Genomic DNA, 26,224 nt, shown 5'->3' with positions numbered 1-26,224 from the left:
ATGAATCATGACACCTTTGTGGGCGAAAGGGGTGTACCAAATACACTGTTTATATTACATGCAAACTTTGTACGATATATTAGATCCACCTGGGTCCCCACTGGTGATGAGCGCTCGATACATACACTGGTGCACTTACAATATTTAATGGGAAATGGCAGTCATCTTACTAGATAGCTATATAATGGTATTCGGTCACACGCTGAAACACTTTTACAGACCCTACGAGATAAATGGAACACGGATTTAGATAGGGAACTTCCGGATAAGGAATGGGCTTCTATTTTAGAATACCCACGGAAGGTATCGAGAAACGCAAAGTTTAAATTTATCCAACTGATGATAGTACACCGAGCGTATCTTACCCCGCGTAGATTACACGCCATGTTCCCGAACAAGTCAGATGTATGTCCAAGGTGTAATGAAACTAATGCTGACTTATTACATATGATATGGCCCTGCCAGAGACTGAAGCATTACTGGAATGAAGTACACAAAATGTTGCAGGAGGTGAGCCCGGGGCGAAGAGGTGTATTAATGGAATCTCCATACTGGGATTAGGGCTCAAACACAAAAGTGGAAATCCTACATATCGATTTATCAAAATGGCACTATTACTAGCTAAAAGAGAGAGATAACTAAACGCTGGAAAGAAAACAGCACCAGCGATAGCGGAATGGCATGCGGAGGTGGTGAGATGGGGGAAAGCTGAGTGCGCAGAGCTTAAGAGGGAAGAGCATAGAGGGTTACATAAAAAGCCTATCTCACTGGAATGGAATTTGATATTGGAAGAATTTACAGTGACTCAATTATCATAGGTACGATACTGGTATACAGAACCTAGGAAACCTTGTATAAGTACACTGTAATGTATTTATGATATGTCCAAGATGTGATAATAACGGACTATGTAATGCGATATTGTATGGATGTCTGTAATTACTCATGTTCCAGCCTGCACTCGAGTGGGATGTGTTCCGTATACATTGCCTTTAATTGTACTGGGGTTCATGGGAGGGAGGGGGATTGTTCAGTTTGTTTTATAGGTGTCGTAATTTTTTTTCAGATGAAGGGAAGTCGCAGTATACTTTAACCTTATTATAATGTCAGTATTCAGTTATGCCATTGATATTGCTTTCTTACAATGTGACAAATGTGAACAATATGACACTAAGAAATTCAATAAAAATATATCTTTTTAAATAAATCATTAAGATAAAGGATATGAAAATGTTCTGCACCTCCGTTGCATTAAATCACTGTTTGACAGAAGTCGATTGAGAAAGGGAAGGAATAAAACAGTTCAAGCATACCTCATGAACATGATCTTGCATTGATGAAGATTTATAACTAACCGGGAATCATACAAGATTAGAGAAGCAAACGTATGTGAATTCCATTTTCACAAGAGTAAATATAAACATATATATTTGCACAAGTTCAGCAACTGCAAATTCCTTTGTTAAAATGTATATTCTCCAGGGCAAACTAATTTCCCCCATGGGTAATCTGCTCCCCATGTACATCCACCTTATTATACAAACAGCCTGGAAAACTGTTTGAGCTTGCCCTTCTCGGGTAAATTTACATCCTTTTCCAGTGTGGGTAGAGAATGTGGAGGAGTTGGTGGTTACCCTTAAACAGGAAAGTTTGTGTCAACCCCAGAAAGATGAAATCCTGAACAGACTTGCTGGAAAGGAGGCAAAATCAGAGGCCTGCAGGAATCCAGACCCGGATATAATGTATTCTGTCAAAATAGGCTATTATTGTACAACAATTGTCCTCTACAATTTTGCCCTTTTGTATCGCTCAAGAAAACCAGTGTAATTACTACCAAACAATCTTCTTTGGATAAAGGGTTAGGCCAGCCACCCTAGGAATCAAATTCTTTGACTTGCAGGGCGCACACATATATATTCCACATTATGCAATGACCTGTGTACAGAAAGACGGTAACTATCTTGTCCCGGTGTTTTGTTTCTCCAGTTTTGCACTTTTCACAGACAAACCTGAAGAGGATAGTAGCTACTTTAATCAATTCAGACTACGGTATTTAAGCAATTTCCTGTGGCGGAACTTGTGTAGCGTTTGGCTCTACTTGCGTGTCAATCGTATATGCATTTTATTTCAAGTCTCTTGCAAAAAAATCTACCACATACATGTTTAAAGTGCCATGCTTTAGTAATCTAGAGTAATGCTTAGGCAGCAAGGTTCATTCTAGTTGAGGCAAAGGAATCTAGGACTCAAAACTGTAAAATATCTACAAAACATAAGTGACTTGCAACAGGAACGAATAGTTTTCTTACCTGTCGGTGTAGTTTTGCAGCTTGAAGATCTTTCTGGATTCACTATGCTGTGCATTATTCCGCGGTCTTGTGGTTGGGTCCGGATTCGTAGTCTTTTCTTTGTTTTTTTTTTTTTTTTTCTCTTTGCCCAGGTGGGCGTCGGCGTCACACCCCCTTTGGGTGTATTTCCGGTGACGTCGGCATGCTTCCTGCGGAAGCTCCCACTCTTGGGCGCCATCTTCGGGTTCTTTTTTTCCGTGTTTCTTTCGTTTCCGAAGTAATGGCAATGTTCTTCTTAGTTTGTATTTACCGCTTTGTATTTTCAAAGTCTATTCTTTAGTTAACCACCTCTTCTCTCTCCAGCCTCATCTTTCTGGCGGAGGTGGGTGGGTTCGCTAGTGAATCCAGAAAGATCTTCAAGCTGCAAAACTACACCGACAGGTAAGAAAACTATTCGTTTTGCAGCGTGAATCTTTCTGGATTCACTATGCTGTGCATAGATTTTGTAGCGGTTTCTCATCTCTGTGGCGGCTGGGTGGAAGATGAGCGTTGGGTGTTGAATATGTGCTGTAGCACCTTCTGTCCCACTTGAGCTTCCTTGTTCATTTGTATGTCCACACAGTAGTGCTTCGTGAACGTGTGCACCGAAGCCCATGTTGCCGCCAGGCATATGTCCTCTATGGGTGTGTTAGCCAGGAAGGCTATTGTAGCGCCCTTCTTCCTGGTGGAGTGGGCACGTGTCCCCTCAGCCAGTTCCTGTCCTGCCCGTTTGTGGCAGAGTTGGATTGTTTGTGCGATCCATCGTGCAATGGTCCTTTTGGTTACTGCTTTGCCCATGAAGCTGTTTGCGAAGGACACAAAAAACTGTTTCGTTTTCCTGTGCCCCTTTGTCCTTTCAATGTAGTGCATGACTGCCCTTCTGGCGTCCAGGGTGTGCAGAGCTCTCTCTGCGCTGGTTGTGGGTTTTTGGAAAAAACTCGGTATCTGTATAGACTGGTTCATGTGAAAATTGGATACCACCTTCGGCATGAAGTGTGGGTCAGTCCTCATCACAACTCTATCGTTGTGTATTTGTATGTATGGTTCTTGTAGCGTCAGCGCTTGAAGCTCGCTTACTCTGCGTAAGGACGTTATCGCAACCAGGAAGGCTGTTTTCATAGTTAGCATCTTTAGGGAGGCCTTGTGAAGTGGTTCAAAGGGCTCTTTCATGAGTTCCGTTAGGACTGTGTTCAAGTTCCATGCAGGTGGCGGCACCCGCTTGGGTGGTGCGATCCTTTTCGCTCCTTCTAGGAATCTCTTCACCACCTGTGATGTGAAGAAGCTCCTGCACGTTTCTCCCCTTGTGTAGGCTACTATCGCTGCCAAGTGAACTCTTAACGAGGATGAGCTAAGGTTCTTCTCCAGTAAGTGCGTCAGGTACCTTAGCACTGTGGAGTCCCTCTTCATCTTATTGTGGAGTCTTTCCTGTCTGCACCATATTGTGAATCTTTTCCATTTCGCAACGTAGCACTTTCGAGTGCTGGGCCTTCGTGCCTCCCGAAGTACCCTCAGGGTGCTTTCTGGTAGTCTCAAATGTGCGAACTCTATGTCCTCAGGAGCCACGCTACTAGGCTCATGCTCTCTGGCTCTGGATGCAGTACCTCTCCGTTCTGCATGGACAGTAGATCTTTCCTCCTGCTGAATCTGTGGGGTGCACACTGTGTCATCTCCATGATCTGCGAGTACCAGGTCTGCCTCGCCCACTGCGGTGCGACCAGTATCAGTGTCATGTTGCTCGCTCTGCACTTGCTCAGTACTCTGTGCATCAGTGGTATCGGGGGAAAGGCGTAGGCAAATGTCCTTGACCAATCTATCCATAGGGCATTCCCCAGTGTCCCCTCCTCGGGCTGCCTGGATGCGAAGTTTTGGCATTTTGCATTCTGGCGTGTGGCAAACAGGTCCACCGATGGTGTCCCCCACCTGTCGAACAGGTATCTTGTCTCCTGAGCATTGAGCTCCCACTCGTGGGATGCCGATGTCTGCCTGCTGAGCCAATCGGCTTGTATGTTGTCCTTCCCTGGTAGGTGTATGGCTAGCAGGTCTATCTTGAGAGGGATGGCCCATCTCCATATCTCCTGCGCCAGCGTTGAAAGCGGTGCGGACTGTGTGCCCCCCTGCTTGTTGATGTAGAACATCGCAGTGGTGTTGTCTGTTTGTATCAATACCCTGTGCTTGTACAGTCTTGTTTGAAAGGCCTTCAGTGCAAGGAAGATTGTCTTCAATTCTAAGTAATTGATGTGCTTTGTGGCATCCGTCGGTGTCCACAGTCCCCTCACCTTGAGCTCCTCCATGTGAGCGCCCCATCCCTTCAGGGATGCGTCTGTGGTGATGGTCACTGTTGGCGTTGGGGGCGTTAGAGGCTTTCCCCTTGCTATGTTCTCCATGGTCCACCATGTCATCTCCTTCTGCACTGCGTGCGTTACAACCACTAGATCCTCCCAACTGCCTGTAGCTTGTGACCATTGCTCCTGTAGCCATTCTTGAATGGGTCTCATGTGGAGTCGTACATTCGGTACCAGGTGGATGCATGATGCCATCATCCCCATGATCTTGCTCGCCGTCCTCACTGTCCGAGCTTGTCCCTTCCGGTAGAGGCGAGTTTCCTTCACCAGCGCCCTCGCCCTCTTCTCGCTGGGGAACACCTTGCCCTGTAAGGTGTTGATCTGTGCTCCCAGGAAGATCTTCACTTGTTCCGGCTCCATTGATGATTTCTTCCAATGGATGGAGAACCCCAGGTTTATGAGCGTGCTGGTCACTGTATGTGCGTGCAGCTTGCATTTCTGGTATGAGTTTGCTTTCACCAGCCAGTCGTCCAGGTAAGGGTATACATGTATTCCCTGCCTTCTTAGGTGCGCTGCGACTGCTGCGAGGCACTTTGTGAAAACTCTTGGTGCCGATTTTAGACCGAAGGCCAGTGTCGTGAACTGGTAGTGGCTTTCTCCGACGGTGAACCTGAGCATGTGCTTGTGCTTCCTGTTCATTGGGATGTGCAGGTATGCGTCTTTGAGGTCTATAGTGACCATGAAGTCCCCGGTCTGCAACTGTGGGAGCACCTCTTGCAGGGAGGTCATTTTGAATTTTTGCGTTCTTATGAATTTGTTCACGAACCGTAAATCGAGAATGGGCCTCATTGTCTCGTCTACTTTTGGTACCAGGAAGTATGTTGAGTATACTCCTGTGTTTCTTTCCTTGAAGGGTACCCTTTCTATGGCCTGCTTCTGCAGGAGTTCTTTTGCTTCTTCCTGAAGGCACTGCAGCTGCTTGCTTGCTAGCGGCTTTCTTCTTGGTTTTCTGTTTGTTGGCCTCGCCTCCAACTCTATGCAGTATCCGAATTGGATAATGTTGAGGATCCATTTGTCTGATGTGATTCCTCTCCACTCCTGGAGGTGGAATCTTAATCTTCCTCCCACTGGTGTCCTGTGGTCGTAGGTGTCTAGTTTGTCTTGACCCATCTGTACGTGCTGCCCCCTGGGATCTTTTTTGTGGGTGGGCACACGGATTTTTTTGAAGTCACTTGGAGGTGGGCTGCTGGCCCCCTCTTCTATTTTGTCCCCGTCCATTTCTCCCTCGAAAGGACTGGCCTCTTTGTTGGTACTGCCAGGGCTGTTTCTGATGGCCCTGCTGACCCTGCGAGTCTGCCTGGTGCGTTTGCTGGAAAGCCTGGTGTGATGTACCTGGCTGGTTTCCGCCTCTCCCGCCGGGCCTCCGTGACGGGGTGCCCCTCTTGTTCCCTCTGAACTGCAATGCTCCCATGGATCTTGCTGTTTCGTTATCCTTCTTAAGTTGGCTGAGTTGCTCATCAACTGTTTGTCCGAAAAGCGTACTGCCGTTGAATGGTGTGTTCAGGATGCTGTGTTGCACCTCCGGTTTGAAACCGGATATCCTGAGCCAGGCGTGTCTCCTTTCCGTGACGCCCATCATCATGAGCCTGCTGGCGGTGTCTGCCCCATCCAGGGCCGTCTTAAGGCAAGAATTTGCAGCATTCTTCCCCTCTTCAATTAGCTTTTCGGCTTTCTGCTTGGCATCCTGGGGCAAGTCCTTCACCAACTGCCCCAGTCCCTCCATGATTTGGTACATGTGTCTGTTTACCAGGGCGTTGGAATTAGCCATGCGCCAGTGGGTCGCGGCATTCCGTTCGATCCTTCTGCCCACCAGATCCATCCTTTTGCTCTCTTTATCCGGTGGCGGGCCCGAGGTAGTGGGTACGTTAGCCCTCCTCCTTGCTGTGGCCGTGATAATGGAGTCTGCGGAGACCGTGCCCTGAATGTAGGCCGGGTCCTTTGCGGCATGCTTGTACTTCTTCTCAGTTCTGGGAGTTACTGCCTTGCATGTTGCGGGCTCCCTGAAAGCTTCCTTCCCCTGAGCCAAGACGCTCTCGAGCATCGGGAGGAACTGGCTCCTCGTTTGTGTTGGGAGCAATGTTTCCAGAAGGAAGTCTGCTTTCTGCTTCTCTTCGTCGAGCTTGAGCTTGAAAGCTGCTGCGGCAGATTGTATCACCGCGTTGTAGGCCCCGATGTCGTCCGGCGGCGAGGGCCTCGAGGGGTAGGTGTCGACCACCTCCTCCGGGCTGTCGGTGTCGACATCGATGTAATCTACCTCCTGAAGGTCATAGGGCGCCGACTCTGTGTCTGTCCTGCCCTCATCTTCCTCCCCATAGCTGTAGCTCTCGTGGGGATTCTCGTACTCCTCCTGGTCGTCGAACACCTCGACGTCCTGGTCTTGCTCGGTGACTTCGGCGACCTCTTCTTCTTCCTCCTCGACCGCCTCCAGCACTGGTGGCTTGGTCTTGTGAGGGATCGTGAAGGCCTTCATCCTTGCGTCGAAATCTTTTTTCCGCTGCATGAAGTTCTCCATTTCTGCCTCGAGGCGCCTTCTTTTCTTTTCCATCTCGGCCGCGTGTTCCGCGTCGGATGGTTCCGCCGCTCTCTTCGACGGATGGCTCGTCGCCGTGCCTCTCGGAGTCGAAGTTTTCGACGTCGAACCGGATATCGGGTCTCTGGTCGTCGTCGACAGTTTCGGGTCTTTCTCCCTCGTCGATCGATCCTTTTCGGGGACGATTTTCGACGTCTTCTGCTGATCAGCAGCTCTCGGCGCCGGGGACTCCTTCTCTGAGGATCCGCTGGGCCTGGGAGTAGTCGCGGACGCCGCCTTTTTTGGCGTCGGCGCTTTCGGGGTCTTGCCCTCGATTTTTCGAGACTCAGAGTCTCTCGGGTTCTTGGGGGCCGAAGAGTCTCCTACCTTGTCAGAAGTCTTCGTGTAATCGGTCTCTACGACCGTGTAGCTGTCGTCTTCGGCGGCAGCGTTGTCTTCTTCCTCGGAGGACATCCCCAGCTCGTAGAGCGACGGGGTCGGGGCCTTCCCCTGCAGGGCGGCGTGTGCTACCCTCTGCCTCTCTCTCACACGAAGGGTCTTCGGGGTGAAGGCGGAACAGGCGTTGCAGTCTCCGCTTTCGTGGTCCACCGGTAGGCAAAGGTTGCATACCGGGTGCTGGTCCTTCTGCGCGTACTTGTGGTGGCAGTTACGGCAGAACTTGAACGGCGTGTTGTCCATCCTCGAGCGTCCAGGGCCTCTCTGGTCGCGTGTTCGTCGACGGTCGTCGAAGATCTGGATGGAAAACGCCTTATCTTTGCTTGTCTTTCGTCGGTGAAGTCCCCTGGAGTCTTCAGATGACTTCTCCTCGTCTTTTCTGTATTTTCTTTCTTCTTTCTCCAAAAATGTCTGGAGCCCAAACGGGAACGATCCAGACCCGACCGCGGAAAAAAAGAATCTGAAGATGGCGCCCAAGAGTGGGAGCTTCCGCAGGAAGCATGCCGACGTCACCGGAAATACACCCAAAGGGGGTGTGACGCCGACGCCCACCTGGGCAAAGAGAAAAAAAAAAAAAAAAACAAAGAAAAGACTACGAATCCGGACCCAACCACAAGACCGCGGAATAATGCACAGCATAGTGAATCCAGAAAGATTCACGCTGCAAAATCCATCATTACAACATCCCAGAGCAGACGTGTTACGAATTAAATACATACAAACTAGTGGGACAAAAAAATATACAGTTTTCCAGATACAGAACTTCTGGAGGGCACACTCTGAGGGAAGCTTTTAGCAAATCTGGTTCAGCTTCAATCTGAAATCTTAACAAGACAGAAACATTTTTTCAAGGACTATTGTGCAAAAATGAAATAATGCATGGTAGCAAAGTAGCATCATTTCGAAACAAAGACATTTACCACTGGGGTATTCCATCTTGGAGACTACTTACCTTTGGGGGGCCTATGTTAAAGGAGATCTCAATGGCAGGGGAAAATGTGACTCCCAAGTCTGATTCATATATCCAGGGTTTGTCCTCTCGGAGGGGCAGTCAAACTGGGAATAAAGGGCCTCATACAGGTAAATTCAGAGTCAGTGTAATTTCAAAAGAAAAACTGGGCAGTGGGATCTTTAAGGAAAAAAAGGGTTGAGTCAGTTACGAAAAGAAAAAACGATCACCTAAGTAGTAATGAAACAATGGGCATAAGACACTAGACATCATCCAAGTTCACACCAGCTGATTAAAATAGTGGGAAATTACTATTTATAACAAAGCTATATGAGAGGCAGAACACAAAAAGGGCTGTTAAGCATTGCATAAACCTACTCCCCCACCCCCTCTTCAGCATCTCGCATCACTGAAAGAATTGGCCAAAAAAACTATCAGTAAAATATGCTTGATTAACCTCACAAACCTCCACAACATACTAGAAACCACCTGCCCCTTTCAGCGTCTCCCAAAGTTCCTCGTAACATTCTTATCAAAGACCTGGTAAACATTTAAGTTGCTATCTTATCTTACCCGGCTCCATGGAACCATTGCTCACTAGCTGGCAATCTGTAATGCATAACTCTCTAACGTACGTAAGTATGTTCTCTTCAGCTCGGAAGAGACAAGACAACTCAACACCCCCGCCCAAAAAAAAAAAAAACTACCAACTCTTAACCCTCTAGCCCTTGCTTGGTAAGGTCCTTAACATTGAAAAATGAATAACCCAACAACTTCACAAACAGGTTAGGGGATCCAACATACCTACAGGAAGGCAAGGACCATGGCAGTTTTTCAGAATACCCACTTATTCCATAAGTTAGATTCCTTTACACAGGTTTTATGGATAGTTTTATTTTATGGGGTTATTTTGAAATTATAGCATTAATTCAGCCTCAATAAGTCAGAACTCGATTCCACTGATGCATATAACAAATTCCTAGATACAAACCAATATTGTAATCATTCTTCCTGAAAATTTAAGACGATGATGACCCAGTGGCGTAAGCACAGTCAATCGCTGTGACCCTAGAACGACTAGGACATATTCAAAACAGTCTCCATCCAACAGAGAGTAGTGCCAGATGAGCTCATCCAACCACCTGCTTCCCCCTTCAATATTACTGTCCACTACGGAGATTACATTTGTACACCAATGACACTTTTCTACTTCAGGGTTATCAATACCAACTAGCATTCTACATTTTTCTAAGAACAAACCAATCATGGATGTATATGGTCTATCTCAAGCTAAATACAACTAGGCAGAATTCAATCACATGAATAACAGCAAGCCTCAAACAAATTAAAGGAGAGCTTCTCTTTCAGCCTCACCAATGTCAAGGCTCTAGGGTTTTACAAAAATCAAGGCTAACCTGTTTAGCCTTCAGGAAGCACATAATAAAAAATCCCAGATCAGGTTCCTTTTGCAGAATGAATTGCTACACCGATCACTGCATAAGACATGCCCTATTCATCATGCATAATGATATGGGTAACACCCTCCTAACCACATCTTCACAAGTTCACTCATCATTCCAACCCCAAACCCCGTCCAGAACATATACAATTCAAGTTGCTCTGTATAATCTACAAAGCCAAGCATTCAACAAGCGAGCATTGGCAAAGCCAATAATTCTGTCATTGGCTTCCCTACCGCCTTTTCGGTTTGCAAATGCTCGCTTAGTTATATTCTCACTAAATATTATTGGAGAAGCTGCCGGCTTATTGGCAAAGCTAAAGGTGAAAGCACCTGAATGCTTCAATACATTCAGTCACTTTTTCACCCATTACCATGCACAGTCATTGAATTCTTGCATCTATTCATCCACTCATTGTCTCATTATTGCATTCATACGTCGACAATACCACACAGGAACTCACTAATCAATGAAAAGGCATTTTCAGAACATATTGGTTTTGCTACTAGTTTGTGAGTGGAGTGAGAAGGCTTCCATTGTGTGGCCGCTTGTCTGTGAGGGATGCAAGAGTGCTGTTGGCAGTGTGAGACTGCTGGGACGTGAAGAGTGTGAGTGTGTGCGAGTGTGTGTGTGTGGGGTCAATAGTGTATGACTGCTAGCCTGCGAGTGGTGGGAGTGCTATCTGTACTGGACTAACAACGGAATAACGAAAGCCTTTACAACAAGAGCTTTCACAATGCCAGCAGAGCAACAACTATGCCCTTATAACGTCCGTTTTTACAACGAAATACTTATCAGGCTGCCACATAGAAATATTCAATATGCCGTTACCACGAATGCCATTATCACCCATATTTTTACTGCACTAACCATAAAACGCCAAATGGCATTTTATTTATTTATTCAAAGTTTTATATAGTGCAAACAAGATCTTTGCAGATATCAGAGCGCTTTACAGAGACAGGGGTAGGGGCAACAGGAGGGTGGTTAATACACTATTGGGTACAATATAGTAGCATAATAGGATAGCAATCATGTACAAATATGATATCAGTAAACGATCAAGTGACTAATAATACAAAACGGTGCAGAGTCTTTGATCCAGCAACAATAGAGATCAGGTGAGCTTAGTGTAGGAAGGTGGATATCTGACTATGGTTACCCCTAAACATTTTGCCTGGTGTTTAGCTGGTTTTTGACATAGTTGGCCTGGGATCCTGCTATTCAGGGCCCCAGGCTAATTGCTCTCTCCTTAAAATGGACTCCATGTACCTTAGGTACATACACAATTGGAATTGGCTCACCTTATTGGCCCCTGTAACAGTGTACCCAGGGCATAGGTGCTTCCAAGGCCTACCAGGGGCTGCAGCATGTATTGTGCCACCCCTGGCCTGGCCTCCATATTTGACACAACTGGCTGATCACTCAGCTGGGGTAAGTCGGTGTAACCACCCCTTACTTAGGTGTAGTATGCCTATACCTAACCTAAAATGGACACATATGTTCCTATCAGTCACTCCTATGAAAGGCCTCATCAATCCTGGAGGCAGAGTGCTTGGAAATATGTGAGATGGTGCTCTGGCATGAGCTGAGCCTGTCTGCAGCTTTCGGAACCATGTCCTTTAGCTGTTTCATGATATTGCCATACCATATACTCTTAAGTGCATTATGAACCTCGCGGTTAAATGCTATCTTGGGTTTGGCTTTATCAAAACATGTCGAGTAAGGTGTCATACAAATTGGAATACTACCCCCTAGCCAGTTCTGGCGACGGGGGTAGTATTCCACCCTTCTAGAGAGACACGACATGTACCTAGCCTGAACCCCGGTTAAAGTTAAACAGAGCCTTAGCATCCCAAAATGGATGCTGCCAACACAGACACAAGTCTGACCTCCTGCTGCTGGGAGTCCTTCCAGCGAGGGCAGCTTGGACAAAGGGTTTCCTGCCTGGGGAGGTGCTAGCACCACTCCAGACAGGATTTTGTGTATTGGGTAGGACAGGGCTGAATAGAATCAGACATGCCTGGGGCACACAAGGTGTCCCTGTGCATAGGCCAGTTCAAACCGGTGCTGGGGCTTTCCAGCCCCAGTCCTGGCGCGAAACTGGACAAAGGAAAGGGGGTGTAACCACCCCCCTTCCTGGTTCCACCCAGAGGAGGGACCTAGTAGGTGATCCGGCCCCCCAGATTCGAATAAGAGTGGGAGCTGTGTCCTGAGACTGCAGATCATCCTGAATCAACTTGAAATACAGAAGAAGACTGGACTTCGACATTCTGCTGCACAGAAGACGGAAGAGAATCTCCCTTGTGGCCAAGGAGTGACCACCCTGTGAACACAGGCACCATCCAGCAACTCGACGTCTGCTTTGCCGCCGCCTCCCGCCGGAGCCCGAGCCCAGAGCCTGACAAGACCCAGACTCCCAGACTTCTCACAGCCCGATCCACAGTCCCTGCAAAGAAGGGACCCGTGGAGGCACCGAGAGACGTGGGACCGGACATCTTGGAAGACCCCCGAGACGCTGACTGCGCAGCATCAGAGGCACCCTCGACGCTGTGCTTTGGGGTTTGAGAAGCCCCAACCTCGAGCAGCCCTTGCACCGAAGATCAGCCCCCCAGCATCTCCACGATCTGCGTGGGGCCCTTTTGCATCGTGCCACTCGACGCGCCTAACCGCCCACTTGCCACGCGGCTAGTGGCCATCTTGGCGACGAAACCTACAACTTTCACTGCGGGTCTGGTTGCTCCAGACTTGCCCTTGCTCCTGTAAAAAGGAGCCCCTGCTCTGACCTTGCTGGTCCGAGTAACAAGCCTTTTTCGATTCCTGCGTGGCTTGCATTAGCCAAGGCCTGTTTGCTTCTATCAAGTCGCCGACACCGCCAACAGCGAGAAGCCTGCGTGGGACAGCTCGTGACCGACTCCTGGACGTCTTCGACCCCTCGTGTCCACGTGGCTGCAGAGAGAAGCTACACCTCGACGCCTGTTTGCACCCGACATCGCCTGGTTCCACTCTGGTTCCACGGTAGTCACTGGCTAGTGACTTTGAACATTGTCCCCTCTGCTTTCAGGTCTTCACCTCTTCAGATCCACCCTTGGATCCACCGGAACTCTTCACATCGAGCCGCCTGCAGCATCTCCAGCTCCAAGCACCATCGACCTGCGTGACGAAACCCGACACTACTTCGACCCTATGCACCCGCTTCCTGTGGGTGAGGTAACTCAGCTCCGCCGGTGTTCCCACACTGGTACACACCTCTAGTGTCTGTGTCTCAAGTTTCAGCTTTCTAGGTCACTCGGAAGGTTCCTTCCTAACTAACTTTGTACTTTTTACGCACCATTGACATTGCATTGGTAAAGCGTGCACTTTCCGCACTGCTCCCGAGTCCCGCGGGCCTTTCCCGACTTTAGTCCCGAACAGCTCCAGCGATTCCCCAGGCCCTAGGCCTCTTCACTTTCCCCATAGTGGTTCTTATACCACTATTTTAGTATATGGTTTAGGTGGCCCCTAGGGCTCATCCAAAATTGTGCAACTTTTGTGTATTTTAACTGTGTTTTGTTTTAACGCATTTGCTTCTGTGCTCATAAAGAGTATCAGGGATATTTGTAGTAATAAATCCATATATATTTTCAATATATATCTGTGTGGTGTCCTTTCATTTGGTATTCAAGGGATTGTGTATGGTAAAACAGCTTGCTTCACATGCCTTTACAGAGTTTAGCCTAAGACTGCTTAGTCCATGCTACCCCTAGGATAGCTTGTCTATAAGGTTGACTTTACAACCTGCACCATAAGGGTTGCTTGGCATGGTACAAGGTGATCACTAGAACTAGTGAGCATCATATACCAGGCCAACTTCTCACACTTAGGCCATAAGGATGGCTTTTACCTCTTACTTAAAACTTGCAGGAAACAAGGGGTAGGGGCAACAAGAAGGTGGTTAGACCAACTATTGGGTACAATATAGTAGTCGGTAGTAAGTGAAATAGCATAATAGGATATCAGTCCTGTACAAATATAATACCAACAGACAATCAGGTAACCAGTACTACAGCAACGGTGCAAAAGTCTCTGTTCCAGCAACAATAGAGTTCAGGTGAACTTAGCCATAAGGATGGCTTTTACCTCTTTCTTAAAAAGTGCCGTGGAGGAGATAAGCCTGGTTTCAGGAGGGAGTGCATTCCAGATCCTGGGAGCCATTCCTGAGAAGGAGCGTTTGCATGTTTTTTCCTTCCGGAATCTACGAGGTTTCAGGAGTAGATTTTTTGTACTTCTATTGGATCTCGAGCCTCCAGATATAGTCAGCTTTTGAGTGAGGTAGCTGGGTGACTTGTGGTGTACAGCCGAGTGTGTCATAACGGCTATTTTCAGCTGTATTCTGGCTTCAAAAGGCAGCCAGTTCAGGGATTTTAAGTCAGGGGATATATGCGAATGTTTCCTTGAACCAGTGATGAGTCTCGCGGCAGCGTTCAAGGAGGCTCTTAGGGGTGCGGTTGTTGAAAGGGGGAGTCCGCTAAGGGCCACAATTCCGTAGTCTATGCGAGGGATGACTAGGGCTTGTACAGCATTTTGGAAGTCCTTAGCTGGGAAGAAGGGTTTGAGTTTCCTCAGAGTGTTGATTTGGAAGTTTGCTCCTTTAGTTGCTTTGCTAATGTGCTGCTGCATGTAGAGCTTGGCGTCAAGTGTGATACCTAAGGATTTCGCAGATTCCACGATGGTGGGTTGGACATTGAGCGCAGTTAGGTGATTGAGCCAGGTTTGGGTGATGGCAATTTTCGTGGGAGGTGAGATCAGAAGGAATTCAGTTTTCAGAGCATTTAGTTTGAGGTGATTATCGGCCAACCATGATTGGGTGTTTCTGAGTGTGGAGTTCAGAAGCTTGATGTCTTTCGGGGATTGTAGCTTGAGATAAAGTTGAGTGTCATCGGCGTACATATGGAAGTGTACATTAGATGCTTGAAGCAAGGTGGTGAGTGGTTCCATGACGAGGTTGAACAATGTGGGGGATAGGGAGGATCCTTGTGGGACGCCTAAAGTTACAGGCAGAGGTGAGGACAGCACGTTGTTGATCTTGAACTTCTGAGACCGGTTATGTAGGAAGGAAGTGAACCATTTGAGAACAGTCCCCGATAAAACCATTCTGGTATTTAGCAGCTCCAGTAGGTTCTCATGTTTGACAGTATCAAAAGCTGAGGATAGGTCAAGAAGGATGAGGAGACAGGAATCGTTGCGATCAAGGATTTGGAGGGCGTCATCAATTATGTGCGTCATAGCCGTTTCCGTGCTGTGTTTCTCTCTGAAGCCCTTAAATAAAAAAGCCTATGTTTTTGTAAAACGTGTACTGAAGCATCCTGTTAATGCTGTAGTCCTACCTTCCTGTTTACTATTTCATTTCAGGCAAAGCGTATGCATTACCAAAAGTGTTACTGCATGCTCTCCCCGCCTGCGTCTCTATCAGCATCCGACAGCATCGCTGCACGTAAACAACTAGGAACAATAAGCGATTTGCTGACTCCGATCCTTTTCTATATTTAACCTTCTTGAGAAGGTGTTGGAAAGTGTCACTGCAAGACCGATCTTTGTTCTATTACGTCTGTATGGATTTGCCACATATCTGCTGTGGAACATTGTACGCGGTTTCAAGATGTAAGCCCACTTGAAATGTCACAGTGTAAACACAGAAGAAAATATATTTATTAGCGCTGCTCTCTCCTTGTTCCGTTTCCATTTCCGCAGAGAGAATGCTTATCACGCTTTTCCATTTCCGCTTGACTAAAGGAAAGTTAAATGCTTTTTAGGAGAACAGCATTTTTAGGTTTTAAGGGCAGTGCTTCCGGTTCCCGCTGCGAATTGAAATGCTCTCGGCACCGCTGCCTGTCTTCGTGGCCATATCTACACTGTATATTTTTTGTTGCTGTAAAGAGTTCGTTGTAATGCCATTCGTGGTTATACATCCGCATTGTAAAGCCTGCGTTGGGATTCACGCTTCGTTAAGTCTTTTGGTTCCTAAGCCTTCGTTGTAAAGGACGTATCCTGTCTGTACTAGGTCTATTACTGCAATGGTACTACTACTCTGAGTATGGGAGTGTTGTCCGTAGCGTCTTCTTGCTAGATTGTCGGGTGTAAGTGCAATCAGTAGCGTGAGACTACAACTTCGGTGTAAGAGCAGCTTCTGATACCTTGAGACACCTATTCTGTAAGGAGTGTTAAAGCGCTGTCTGTAGAGTGAGACTGCTACTTTGTGAGGGTGCCCAATAGAAGGGTGAGAGTGCTGGTTTGTGAAGGCTGCAAGTGCGGTTGGTATCAGGAGTCCACAATTTTGAGGGGTGTAAAAGTGCCATCTGCGGTGTAACTATAGGTCTGTGCAGAATGGGTGCTGTTGGTGCGTAATGTTAATGTATGAGGTATTAAAATGCTGTCAAGTGTGATAATGCTACTCTGAGTGAAGTGAGGGTGATTTCTAGTGCTTGAGGGGTGTGAAAATACTCGTACTAGTACAAGACATTTTAACTGTGAAGCGTGAGCGTATTGTTCTTTAGTGTGGCTGCCAGCCTATGAGGGGTGAAATAATGCTATTGGTTGTGTGTCACTGCTACACCGTGGGGTGTGAGACTGTTGCCAGTAGTGAAAAACGTTATGCCTGTGATGGAAGTGAGTTTTTCAGTAATGTGAGGAGTGTATTTGTTTTGTCTATATCAGAATAATACTCTGCGGGAAGTGTTCTGTTGCTAATGTGAGGTTGGCAGTCTAAGGGGAAGGAGAGTCCTTGTAATGTGAGACAGCTATTGTTAGAGGAAGCTCATGGTATTGAGAGTGCTGCTGTGTGAGAAATGTAAGTGTGTTCTGTAATGTAACTGCTGCTCTGTAAGGAATTGGAGTACTGTCTAGTGTGAAACTGTTGATCTGTGAGGACTGTAAGGTAGAGTCAGTACTATAAGAAGACTATTCTGAAGGGTGCATGGGTACTTCTGATAGTGTGCATCTGCTAGTTTGTGAGTGGTGCTGTCGGAAGTAGGAGAATGCTCCTCTGCTAGGATTGCAAGTGCGGTTTGTAGTTTGAGACCCACTGAGTGAACGCTGTGATGCCATTGTGAAACTGCTAGTCTGTGAGATGGAGTAACGTTGGTAGTGTGAGAGAGAAATGTAGAGATGTCAAAGTGCTTCATATGTGTGCTCTCTAGTCTGCTATAGACTAGTGTCACATGCAGCACTGTGCTCCAAGTTTGATCAAAACAGCTTAGTGTTGCACTGAAAATCGGATGTGTTCCAAAACTTTAACGAGGTATCGGTGAATTAAAATAGCTGAAGCAGAGGGCTTGCAGGAAGAGAATTTGTCGAAATTTCATTATGTTCCATCAATGAAAAATGTTCTCTACTTTCACACCTAGGGGCTTCTCCTTCTGAAAGACTGCAAAGAGGCATGGGTAGGGTGGGCTTTACAATAGTAGCTGAATAGGGTATTATCAATGTGCCATTCCACTCCAATACTGTTGAAGGGATTCCTCCTTTTTAGTGATTTTGGGGTCAGGACTGTTCTGAGAGTAATGCCAAATATTCATTGCAGGCCGCCCTGCTTTCACACCATGTCTCTTGCAGCAGCTTCTTTATGGCTATCTTTCCTCTGTAGCAGCCACCATGATAATCCTCGTGTCTGACATAGAAGGGCTATACCTACATTCACCTGCTGCTGCTGAAGAGAGCAACCTGCAGAGAGCACCAGGGAAAAGGGCAATTCTTTTGTTGTTGTTAAAAAAAGGGAATGATTATGTTACTTACCCAGTAAGCATTTGTTTTTGGCATGCAGAGCTGTTGATTCACATGCTTTGCATATTCCTGCCATCTAGTGTTGGGTCACGATGTATGCATGTACATTTTTCTTCGAATAAGTCTTTCCAGTCACGAGGTAAGGTGACTCCTGCTTTCAGTGATAGTGCGCATGGGCATCAACACCATTGTTAAGATTGTTTTCGCGCAAGAGGTTGTTTTCGCGCAAAAGGGTTGAAAATGGCCTAAGTAAGTGAGGTATATAGATGTCCATGCGTATGAATGTATAATGATGAACTGCAACAACTATAGGTGCCCGGGGAGGCAGGTGGGCGCATGTGAATCTACAGCATTACATGCCAAGAACAGATGCTTACAGGGTAAGTAACATAATCCATTCAAGGCATGTGTGCTGTAGATACACATGCTTTGAATAGACTTAGAAGTAGTACACTCCCAAAGCAGTGGCTAACCTGTAGATATTGCAGTTGTTTTGAAACAGTGTTTTAAGTACTGCTTGGCCTACTTTAGCTTTTTGGCGAGCTAACGCATCTACGCAATAATGTTTGGTAAATATGTGTGGTGTAGACAATGTAGCTGCATTGCATATGTCAGCTAGAGGAATGTTGCCTAAAAGGCCATAGTAGCCCCTATTTTGCGAGTGGAATGCACTCTAGAGGGTATGGATAAAGTTATTTTAGTTTTCGCATAGCATGTTTAAATGCACTTAACAATCCATCTTGAAATACCAGATTTAGAGATGGGATTGCCTTTGTGAGGTGGAGCAAATGCAACAAGTAGATGCTTTGCTAAAAACTTTGGTCCTTTCTATGTAATACAATAAGGCTCTTTTAACATCAAGCGTGTGAAGAGCTTGTTCAGCTACTGAATCAGGTTGAGAAAAAAACACAGGCAACTCAACGGATTGGTTTGTATGAAAAGCATAAACTACTTTGGGATTGGTGCGAAGAGCTACCCTGTCTTTATGGGGTTGAAAGACGGGGCCCTCTAAGGTTAATGCCTGTAGCTCACCAACTCTCCTCAATGAAGTGAATGCAATGAGGAAAACAACCTTCCATGAAAGAAACTGTAAAGGACAATTATGCAAAGATTCAAAAGGTGGACCCATAAGCCTTGTAAGGACAATGTTAGGATTCCACATCTGTGCAAGTTGGATTCTTGGTGGTATTATCCTTTTCAAGCCTTCCATGAAAGCTTTGATTACTGGAACTTTGAGTAGGGACAAATGTTGTCTTCTGCAAATATGCAGCTACTGCTGCAAGGTGCAAACGAATAGATGTATAAGCTAGTCCAGTTTGCTGTAAGTACAACAGGTAACAAAGTATTGTACAAAAGTATCTAGAGGATTAATTTTATTGTAGACAACAAATCTTTTTCACTTTGCTGCATAACATGCTCTGGTAATAGGCTTTCTTGCTTCTTTCAGAAAAGTCATACAATCTGGTGGTAGATTTAAATAACCAAACTCTAGGACTTCAGGACCCAGATCGCTAGGTTTAGTTCTTTGGGATTCGGATGCCTTATTTCTCCATGGTTCGGAGTGAGGAGCCTGGAGGCGAGATGCAGCTTTTGATGTGGAAGTACTGACAGCTCCAACAGGGTGGTGTACCATGGTTGACGGCCCCATGGGGGAGCTACTAGAATCAGTGTGAGGGATGTTTGCCTGAGCCTCCAAAGCAGAAATGGAATGAGCGGGAGAAGCAGAAAAGCATAGGCAAATATCCCTGACCAGTTCATCCATAGGGCATTGCCTTTGGAGAGTGGGGTTGGAAACCTGGAGGCGAAGTTTTGCATTTTGCGTTGTCGACTGTGGCAAACTGGTCTATTTGCTGGAATCCCCATTGTTGGAAGTATGAAAGGAGAACCTGGGGATGAAGTTCCCACTCGTGAATTTGCTGCCTCTTTCTGCTGAGAAGGTCGGCAATTTGATTGTCTACCCCTGGAAGGGGTTCTGCCAGAAGATACATTTTGTGATGGATTGCCCAATTCCAAATGGCACAAGAGAGGTGTGACATGTGGAGAGTGTGTCCCCGCCCCCGTTTTTGTACATAGTACATTGCTGTCATGTTGTCCGTCCGGACAAGGACCGCTTTACCGATGAGATGAGTCTGAAAAGCTTTGAGAACTAGAAAGACTGCTAGAAGCTCTAGATAGTTGATGTGGAGGCTAGTGTGCTTGCTGTTCCACAGGCCTTGTATTTTGTAATCTTGGAGATGGGCACCCCATCCGGTCAGAGATGCGTCTGCTGTGAGCACAACCTGTGGAATAGGGTCGATGAAATGCCGTCCTTTTGATACATTTTGTGGGTTCCACCACTGCAGAGAGCGATGGGTGCGGCCGGCTACCAACACTAGATAGGATATTTTTTTATTCATTATTTTTATTTTGCATAATCAAACAAAGCATGAATACACAATACACAGTAAAGGGCACAAGATCGGATAATTAACCCTGCGGCTGATTGTAGGGGACGCATGTGGAGTCTTGCATGGGGAACAATTGCAATGCAAGAAACCATCATTCTCAGCAGTTGCATGAATACTCCGGCTGGTAATGAGTGGTTGGATTGAAATTGTACTATATTAGACTGAATGCTGTGAATTCTGGGTATATTGGGAGAGGCTAGAGCTTTGATCGTGTCTAGACTGGCCTCTTGGTAAGATTGCACTTGTGAAGGACGCAGTTGAGATTTCAGTGCATTGACCATAAAGCCCAGTTGATGAAGAAGGTGTATTGTGGTCTGAGTGTGTCGTAGACAGTTTTGGTAAGTGCTGGCTTTGATGAGCCATTCGTCTAGGTAGGGTAAGATGGGAGTATGTTGCCTTCCAGCATGAGCTGCGACTAATGCCAAGCATTTGGTAAATACTCTGGAGCAGTAGTCACTCCAAACAGGAGTACTTTGAATTAGTAATGTTTGCCTGCTATCATAAATCTGAGGTAGTTGTGATGAGCTGGATGAATTTGAACATGAAAATATTTGTCTTTCAAGTCTGGAGTAGACATAAAATCTCCCTTCTGTAAAGGTGGAAGAACCGGTTGAAGTGTTACCATGTGAAAGTGCTCTGGCAGTATATATTGGTTTAACTCTGAAATCCAGAATAGGTCTTAAGGACCAGTCCTTTTTGGAGATCAGAATACAGTTAAAGTTGCAATCAACGCTTAAAAATGAATGCCCCTGTAGGAAAATAGTTCTTCAGTTTTAAAAGATTCCAACAATGTAGTATGTCATAGCTTTGGGAAACCAACATTAAACACTAAATTACAACCAAAAATAAAATGAAGTAACAATATATTCTTAATAAAACGTTCAAGCACGCACCTCATCATCATCATCATCTGTTATTTCCTGATCATCGTCTTCATTGTACTCTTCAGAGTACAGAGACTCCACATCAAATTCGATGCTAAACTGGTCAGATTCTGAATCACTTACTGATGGAGAATCAAGATTCTGAAGAAAATAAAGAAATGACAAGAAATGTAAGCTGCCAAAATATTTATATTAAATACTTTTTCTAAATTGTATCAAATGCTGGCTGTATTTAGGCAAAACACTTTATGGATTACAACTCCGATTAAAATGGAATAAAAGTTACACTGAAGACCGAGCTCTCTTCCAGACCTGCACACAACTTTTCTTTTTTATCAAAAGATATTTTCTTGGCATCAACACAATGACTGGACTTCTGACAATTACATCAAAAGCATTCAGTTGCCCTGAGTCCATGATAATACTATGCCCATTAAATCAGACTGTTGCATGGCTTACCTCCTATTTTCCTTCTGCAACGCTGGGATGGTCACTCATCATTTTCATCTAATACTCCTTAATAGTGCATCCATGCACGACAGATGTTTAGAAGTTAGAGAGGGCATCCTCGAGCCTCATTTTACTCTTTCCATAAATCTTTAATGGTCCAATCCTACCTCCTACTTTAGCTGGCTCAGAACCTCTTCTGCCTTCCACTTCTGCACAATATCACCTTTTGGAATGACTAGGCTCAATCTCACAAACTAGGGGTGGTATATACTAACACTCATATCGTTTAAAACATTTAATGCTGCCATCTATGGTGTTATTGTGGCACACATTATTTCTGAGTGGTTCATTGCAGAATCTCTGAATGATGGTGTATCCCCATAGTGTGTATATGAAGTCACCCTCTTAAGTTTTTCAAATCAGGCAGATGGGGTATTCGTTCCTATAGTCGTAGTCTGTAGGTATGATGCAAATGATGACATTAGATTGGATCTGTTCACAAAGGTAAGTTACTATTTGTAATTTACAAGTGTAACTTTATTCTTACACTTTTAAGTAAGTCAGCTACTTTTGGTTATGCATAAAATCATATAAAGTTACTCAACAGTGTAGACTTCTATCTTCATCCCTGAAAAAGGGGTTGGAACCTAACTCATGAATGTAAGTTACGTAACAAAAAATAGTTATAGAGTCTGGCAATACACATGGCCAAACCTCCTACTGCAACATCCTCTAACAGAAACTAATGGAGACCGGGACTTACTTGTAAACTCAATAGGAAAGATTATTAATTTAAATTCAACTATTTAAGACACTTAAAAATGTGTACAATTATATTTTAATGTTGAAAAACATATGCAGAGTACTTTTTTATATTTTAATAACTGCATTTTAAAATTAATGTGACAATAAATTTTATTAAAATATAATTAAATGATTATAATTCTAAACATCACTTGATTACTTATGTATAATAAAAAACTTTTTTACATTGGCGGATTTCTTTTTAATTTAAACTTGAGAAAAGTAATTTCAATTTAATACATTGTAAATAATTACAATTATTATTCAAACTTTCAGATCTGCAGCATTTTCTTTCATTATTTCTACATTTAACATAAGTATCTAAAATGAATTTACATTAAAATAAAAATATTTTGCAAACTTTTTCTAAGTTAAAAAAAATCTCTTTACTTTTCCCTATACTTCACCATACAGAGATGTCCTACCTCCCCGGACTACTGAGATCTGTCCATGGCAAGTATAAAGTATTTTCCCAGTACTATACCATACAGTGAACTCCGGGCAGGCTGCAATGTCTCCCAATGGTAAAAAAAAAAACAGAGTAAAAAATGCTAAAGCATTAAACTACATTTTAAAATAACTTGAAAATATTTACAACTATGGTTCAACTGTGTGAATTAGAATATATATTACCAGCTGAAGTATTTTAAAAAAGTGTATTATGAAGTATTTTATTTATTTATGAATTTTCCTCATTCGCCACCAATCTCACTTTAAATACACACTCGGGTAGTCCGTACCCACACTCAGCAAGCTGAGAGGCGTAAGCGTCTGGAGTTGGAAAGACCCGCCTACCAGTACTTGCTTGTGTGCAAATGAAGACACCAACTGAGATAACTCTGTTAACAAGCTCCAGGAGCTAGATGACCCTCGTCTTAAAACCTCCAGCCCTAGACTGAAAGTGTCCGACATGTCCGATAGAGTATTGAGGCAGCATAATCATAGGACCCGAAAAAAAAGCGGACCGAGCGAGGAGCTATATCAAGGAGATCAAAAATGAGAATGGCACTTTAACTACCGACGAGGAAATTTGTGATTCCTTTCAGACTTTTTTCCAATCTATTTATCGGGAGGATGGCAGTGTAGATAGCCATGGTGCACAGAGGTAACTTGGAGGTATCCCTCTCCCCTGCCTTAATTAAGAACAACAGCAACACCTAGACAGGGCCTTTTCCTTTGCTGAGTTTAAGGATGCTATCTCTGATTGCTAGAACGGAAAGGCTGCCGGTCCGGATGGGCTTCCTGCAGAGATTTACAGAATAACAAGCGATCAGGTAGTCCCCACTATGACAAACCTCTTTAATCAAATTTTGCAAGAAGGACTAAATCCGCCAGATTCGTGGACCACCACCACTATAGTCCTGATCCTGAAACCAGGGAAAGCGGCATCTAATTGTGGGTTTTATAGACCCATATCTCTCCTGAACGCGGACTATAAAATCTTTACCTCTATATTGGCAGCGAGATTTGGTGTAGTGGCAGGAGATATTTTGCATTCAGACCAGAAGGGTTTCGTAAAGGGTTGCCAGCTTTTGCACCTTAAATATGATCTAATTGGAGCAATTGACCTGGCCTCTACATACTCTATTCCCCTAGCAGCTATGACCTTGGATGCCACTAAGGCCTTCGACAGGGTGAATCGGATATACCTGTCGGAGGTCTTGGAAAAATTAAATCTTGGGGAGAAATGTTGCCGTATCATACAATCCATCTACCGGAGACCAACGGCTAGACTTCTTGTAAATGGCAACATCACTGGTCATTTTAATATATCTAGAGGGACTAGATATGGGCTGCACACTCTCCCCTCCTTTTTGATTTATATATATTGAGCCATTCGCTCAACGGCTCAGAGAGGACTCCAACATCCAGTCTTTCAAATATGGGGAGTGGGAGAGGAAGGTAGCCCTCTATGCTGATGATATTTGAATTTTTTACAACTAATCTAGTCACGGCATTTCCAGCCGTTATTAGCCAAGCCCAGGAGTTTGGACTAGTCTCAGGCTACAAAATCAATGCTGCAAAGACAGAGGTTATGGTCTGGAATCAGGCGACAAATCATTATTGGCACCAGATAAGCCCTAGAATGAGATACCTGGGGGTAAATATCCTGCAAGATATTACTAAGATAGCCGAAACTAATTTGACCACGGTGGGGAAAGAGAGAGTGAAGCTAAAGAAATCTTGGGCTTCGCTCCCTCTTTCTATTATTAGCAGAGTCAACTTAGTAAAAATGTTAATACTCCCAAATATTACTTTTTTCTTTATTAGTATCCCCCTTCTTTTTGAGAAATTACAAATTGATAAAACTCAGAGGGATATCAACTCTTGTCTGGGGATATAAACTCTCCTGGTTTGCTTGGAAAAAGCTAAGACGCAGGAGGGAGAAAGGAGGTCTGGCTTTGCAGGATATTCAGCTTTATGCTTGGGCCTTCCAACTCTCTCATGCACACATGGGTCTGAAAATGCCGGTCAATACTGGAGCAGGAGGGATGTTTTTAGCTATGCTTCAGGGTGCACACTTTTCGGTGGAGGGCTTTCTGTTTAAATATGGTGATCCTAAGTTTTAAAACAAAGTTTGGCTTAAGGTTTTGCAGGGCCTTGGTAAAAAATAGGCTGAATTGATGAGGTCAGTCATTCTTGGACATTTCTCCAGCTTGGCTACCCTATGGGATTCCCCCGGCGGCCCAGAATGTTTGAGGGATAGATTGGCAACCCCTTTGAGGGAAGCCGGTCTTGTAGTTTGGGGGACCGGATCTCAGATGGCAACTTAGTTACAAGGCAACAACTTAGGGATAGGATTGGGGCTGGTCTTTCTACATTTAAATATCTCCAGCTGGCCAGGTGGGTCCAGTCACACCTACAAACAACTTATGGTAGCTTATTAGGTGGAGGCAATCACCTGGAACACCAGCTTGTGACCAGACCCCAAGGGAAGAAGGAAGTCTCCTTCTGGTAGCAGGCTATCTTGGACGGTGACTTTAAACTTGCCAAGGAACTGTGGAGAAGCACTTTACCTGCTCAAGACTGCGATACATTGTGGCAGAGCTCGTTTAAAATCTTATACGAAATTATAAAACCGTCTCGGTTAAAAAGGAACCATCTGTTCACTATTCATAGGGCTTACTTCACCCCATTGAGACTCTCAAGAATCAATAAAGAGTTGCCTGTATGCCGTAAGAAATGTGGATTGGCCTCGGCCTCCCACATTCATATGTTTAAAGAGTGCCCAGCCTTGGCCTCTTTTTGGGACAGTATTGGAAAATTCCTGTCGGATACAATAGGAAGCCTTGTTACTATTGACCTACCTTTGATCATCTTTGGCTTGAAGGATAATGTTTGTGGCCCTGTAAGATCGCTACATTTTTATGCTATGCTCCTAGCTAGGAGACAAATTTGCATAAAATGGACAGATCCTATCCCTCCTTCCTTCCTTTCTAGACTGGCAGTCCTCTGTCTTGGCGATTTCCAAGTTAGATTTATTGAGATCTGGTAGCAAAAAGAAGAGAACATTTCGGAACATATTGAAATTAAGATGAGACCGGGAGTTAAATGTATAGAGGGTTCCCCACCCCCCTTTTTTTGTATTATGAATTATTAAAAGGAGAGGTGAAGGTGTAAACTCCCAGCGTAGGTTCGTTAATAGCATGTTACATTAAGTTTGGTGGTATTACAAAACGTACTACAAAATGCAGTTTGGGAAGATCACCACTTGAGGTGGGGGCATCAGCCTAGTCAGTGTCTTCAAATAAACCAATGTCTGTCTTCCATGCCGCCTTTACTGCTGGAACTGTCTCAGGGGTGTGTATTGCCACGATTTCTATACCCTAGAGATCATCTT

General features: G+C 45.0%; 1 protein-coding gene across 4 annotated transcripts in view; it reads right to left on the bottom strand.

Moving 5' to 3' along the window:
• MDM2 (MDM2 proto-oncogene) overlaps nucleotides 1-26,224 on the bottom strand; it is an 80,720-nt gene that overhangs the window by 9,416 nt on the left and 45,080 nt on the right. For all 4 annotated transcript variants that reach the window (XM_078676685.1, XM_078676660.1, XM_078676676.1 and 1 more), the window contains exon 9: nucleotides 21,139-21,270. In XM_078676685.1, the coding sequence (XP_078532811.1) occupies nucleotides 21,139-21,270 (132 nt within the window). The remainder of the gene's footprint in view (nucleotides 1-21,138; nucleotides 21,271-26,224) is intronic.

The sequence above is a fragment of the Lissotriton helveticus genome, chromosome 1_1 (assembly GCF_964261635.1).
Source record: "Lissotriton helveticus chromosome 1_1, aLisHel1.1, whole genome shotgun sequence".
Classification (NCBI taxonomy): Eukaryota; Metazoa; Chordata; class Amphibia; order Caudata; family Salamandridae; genus Lissotriton; species Lissotriton helveticus.
The sequence above is the reverse complement of the archived record's forward strand: the minus strand, read 5'-3'. Positions and strand labels throughout refer to the sequence as shown.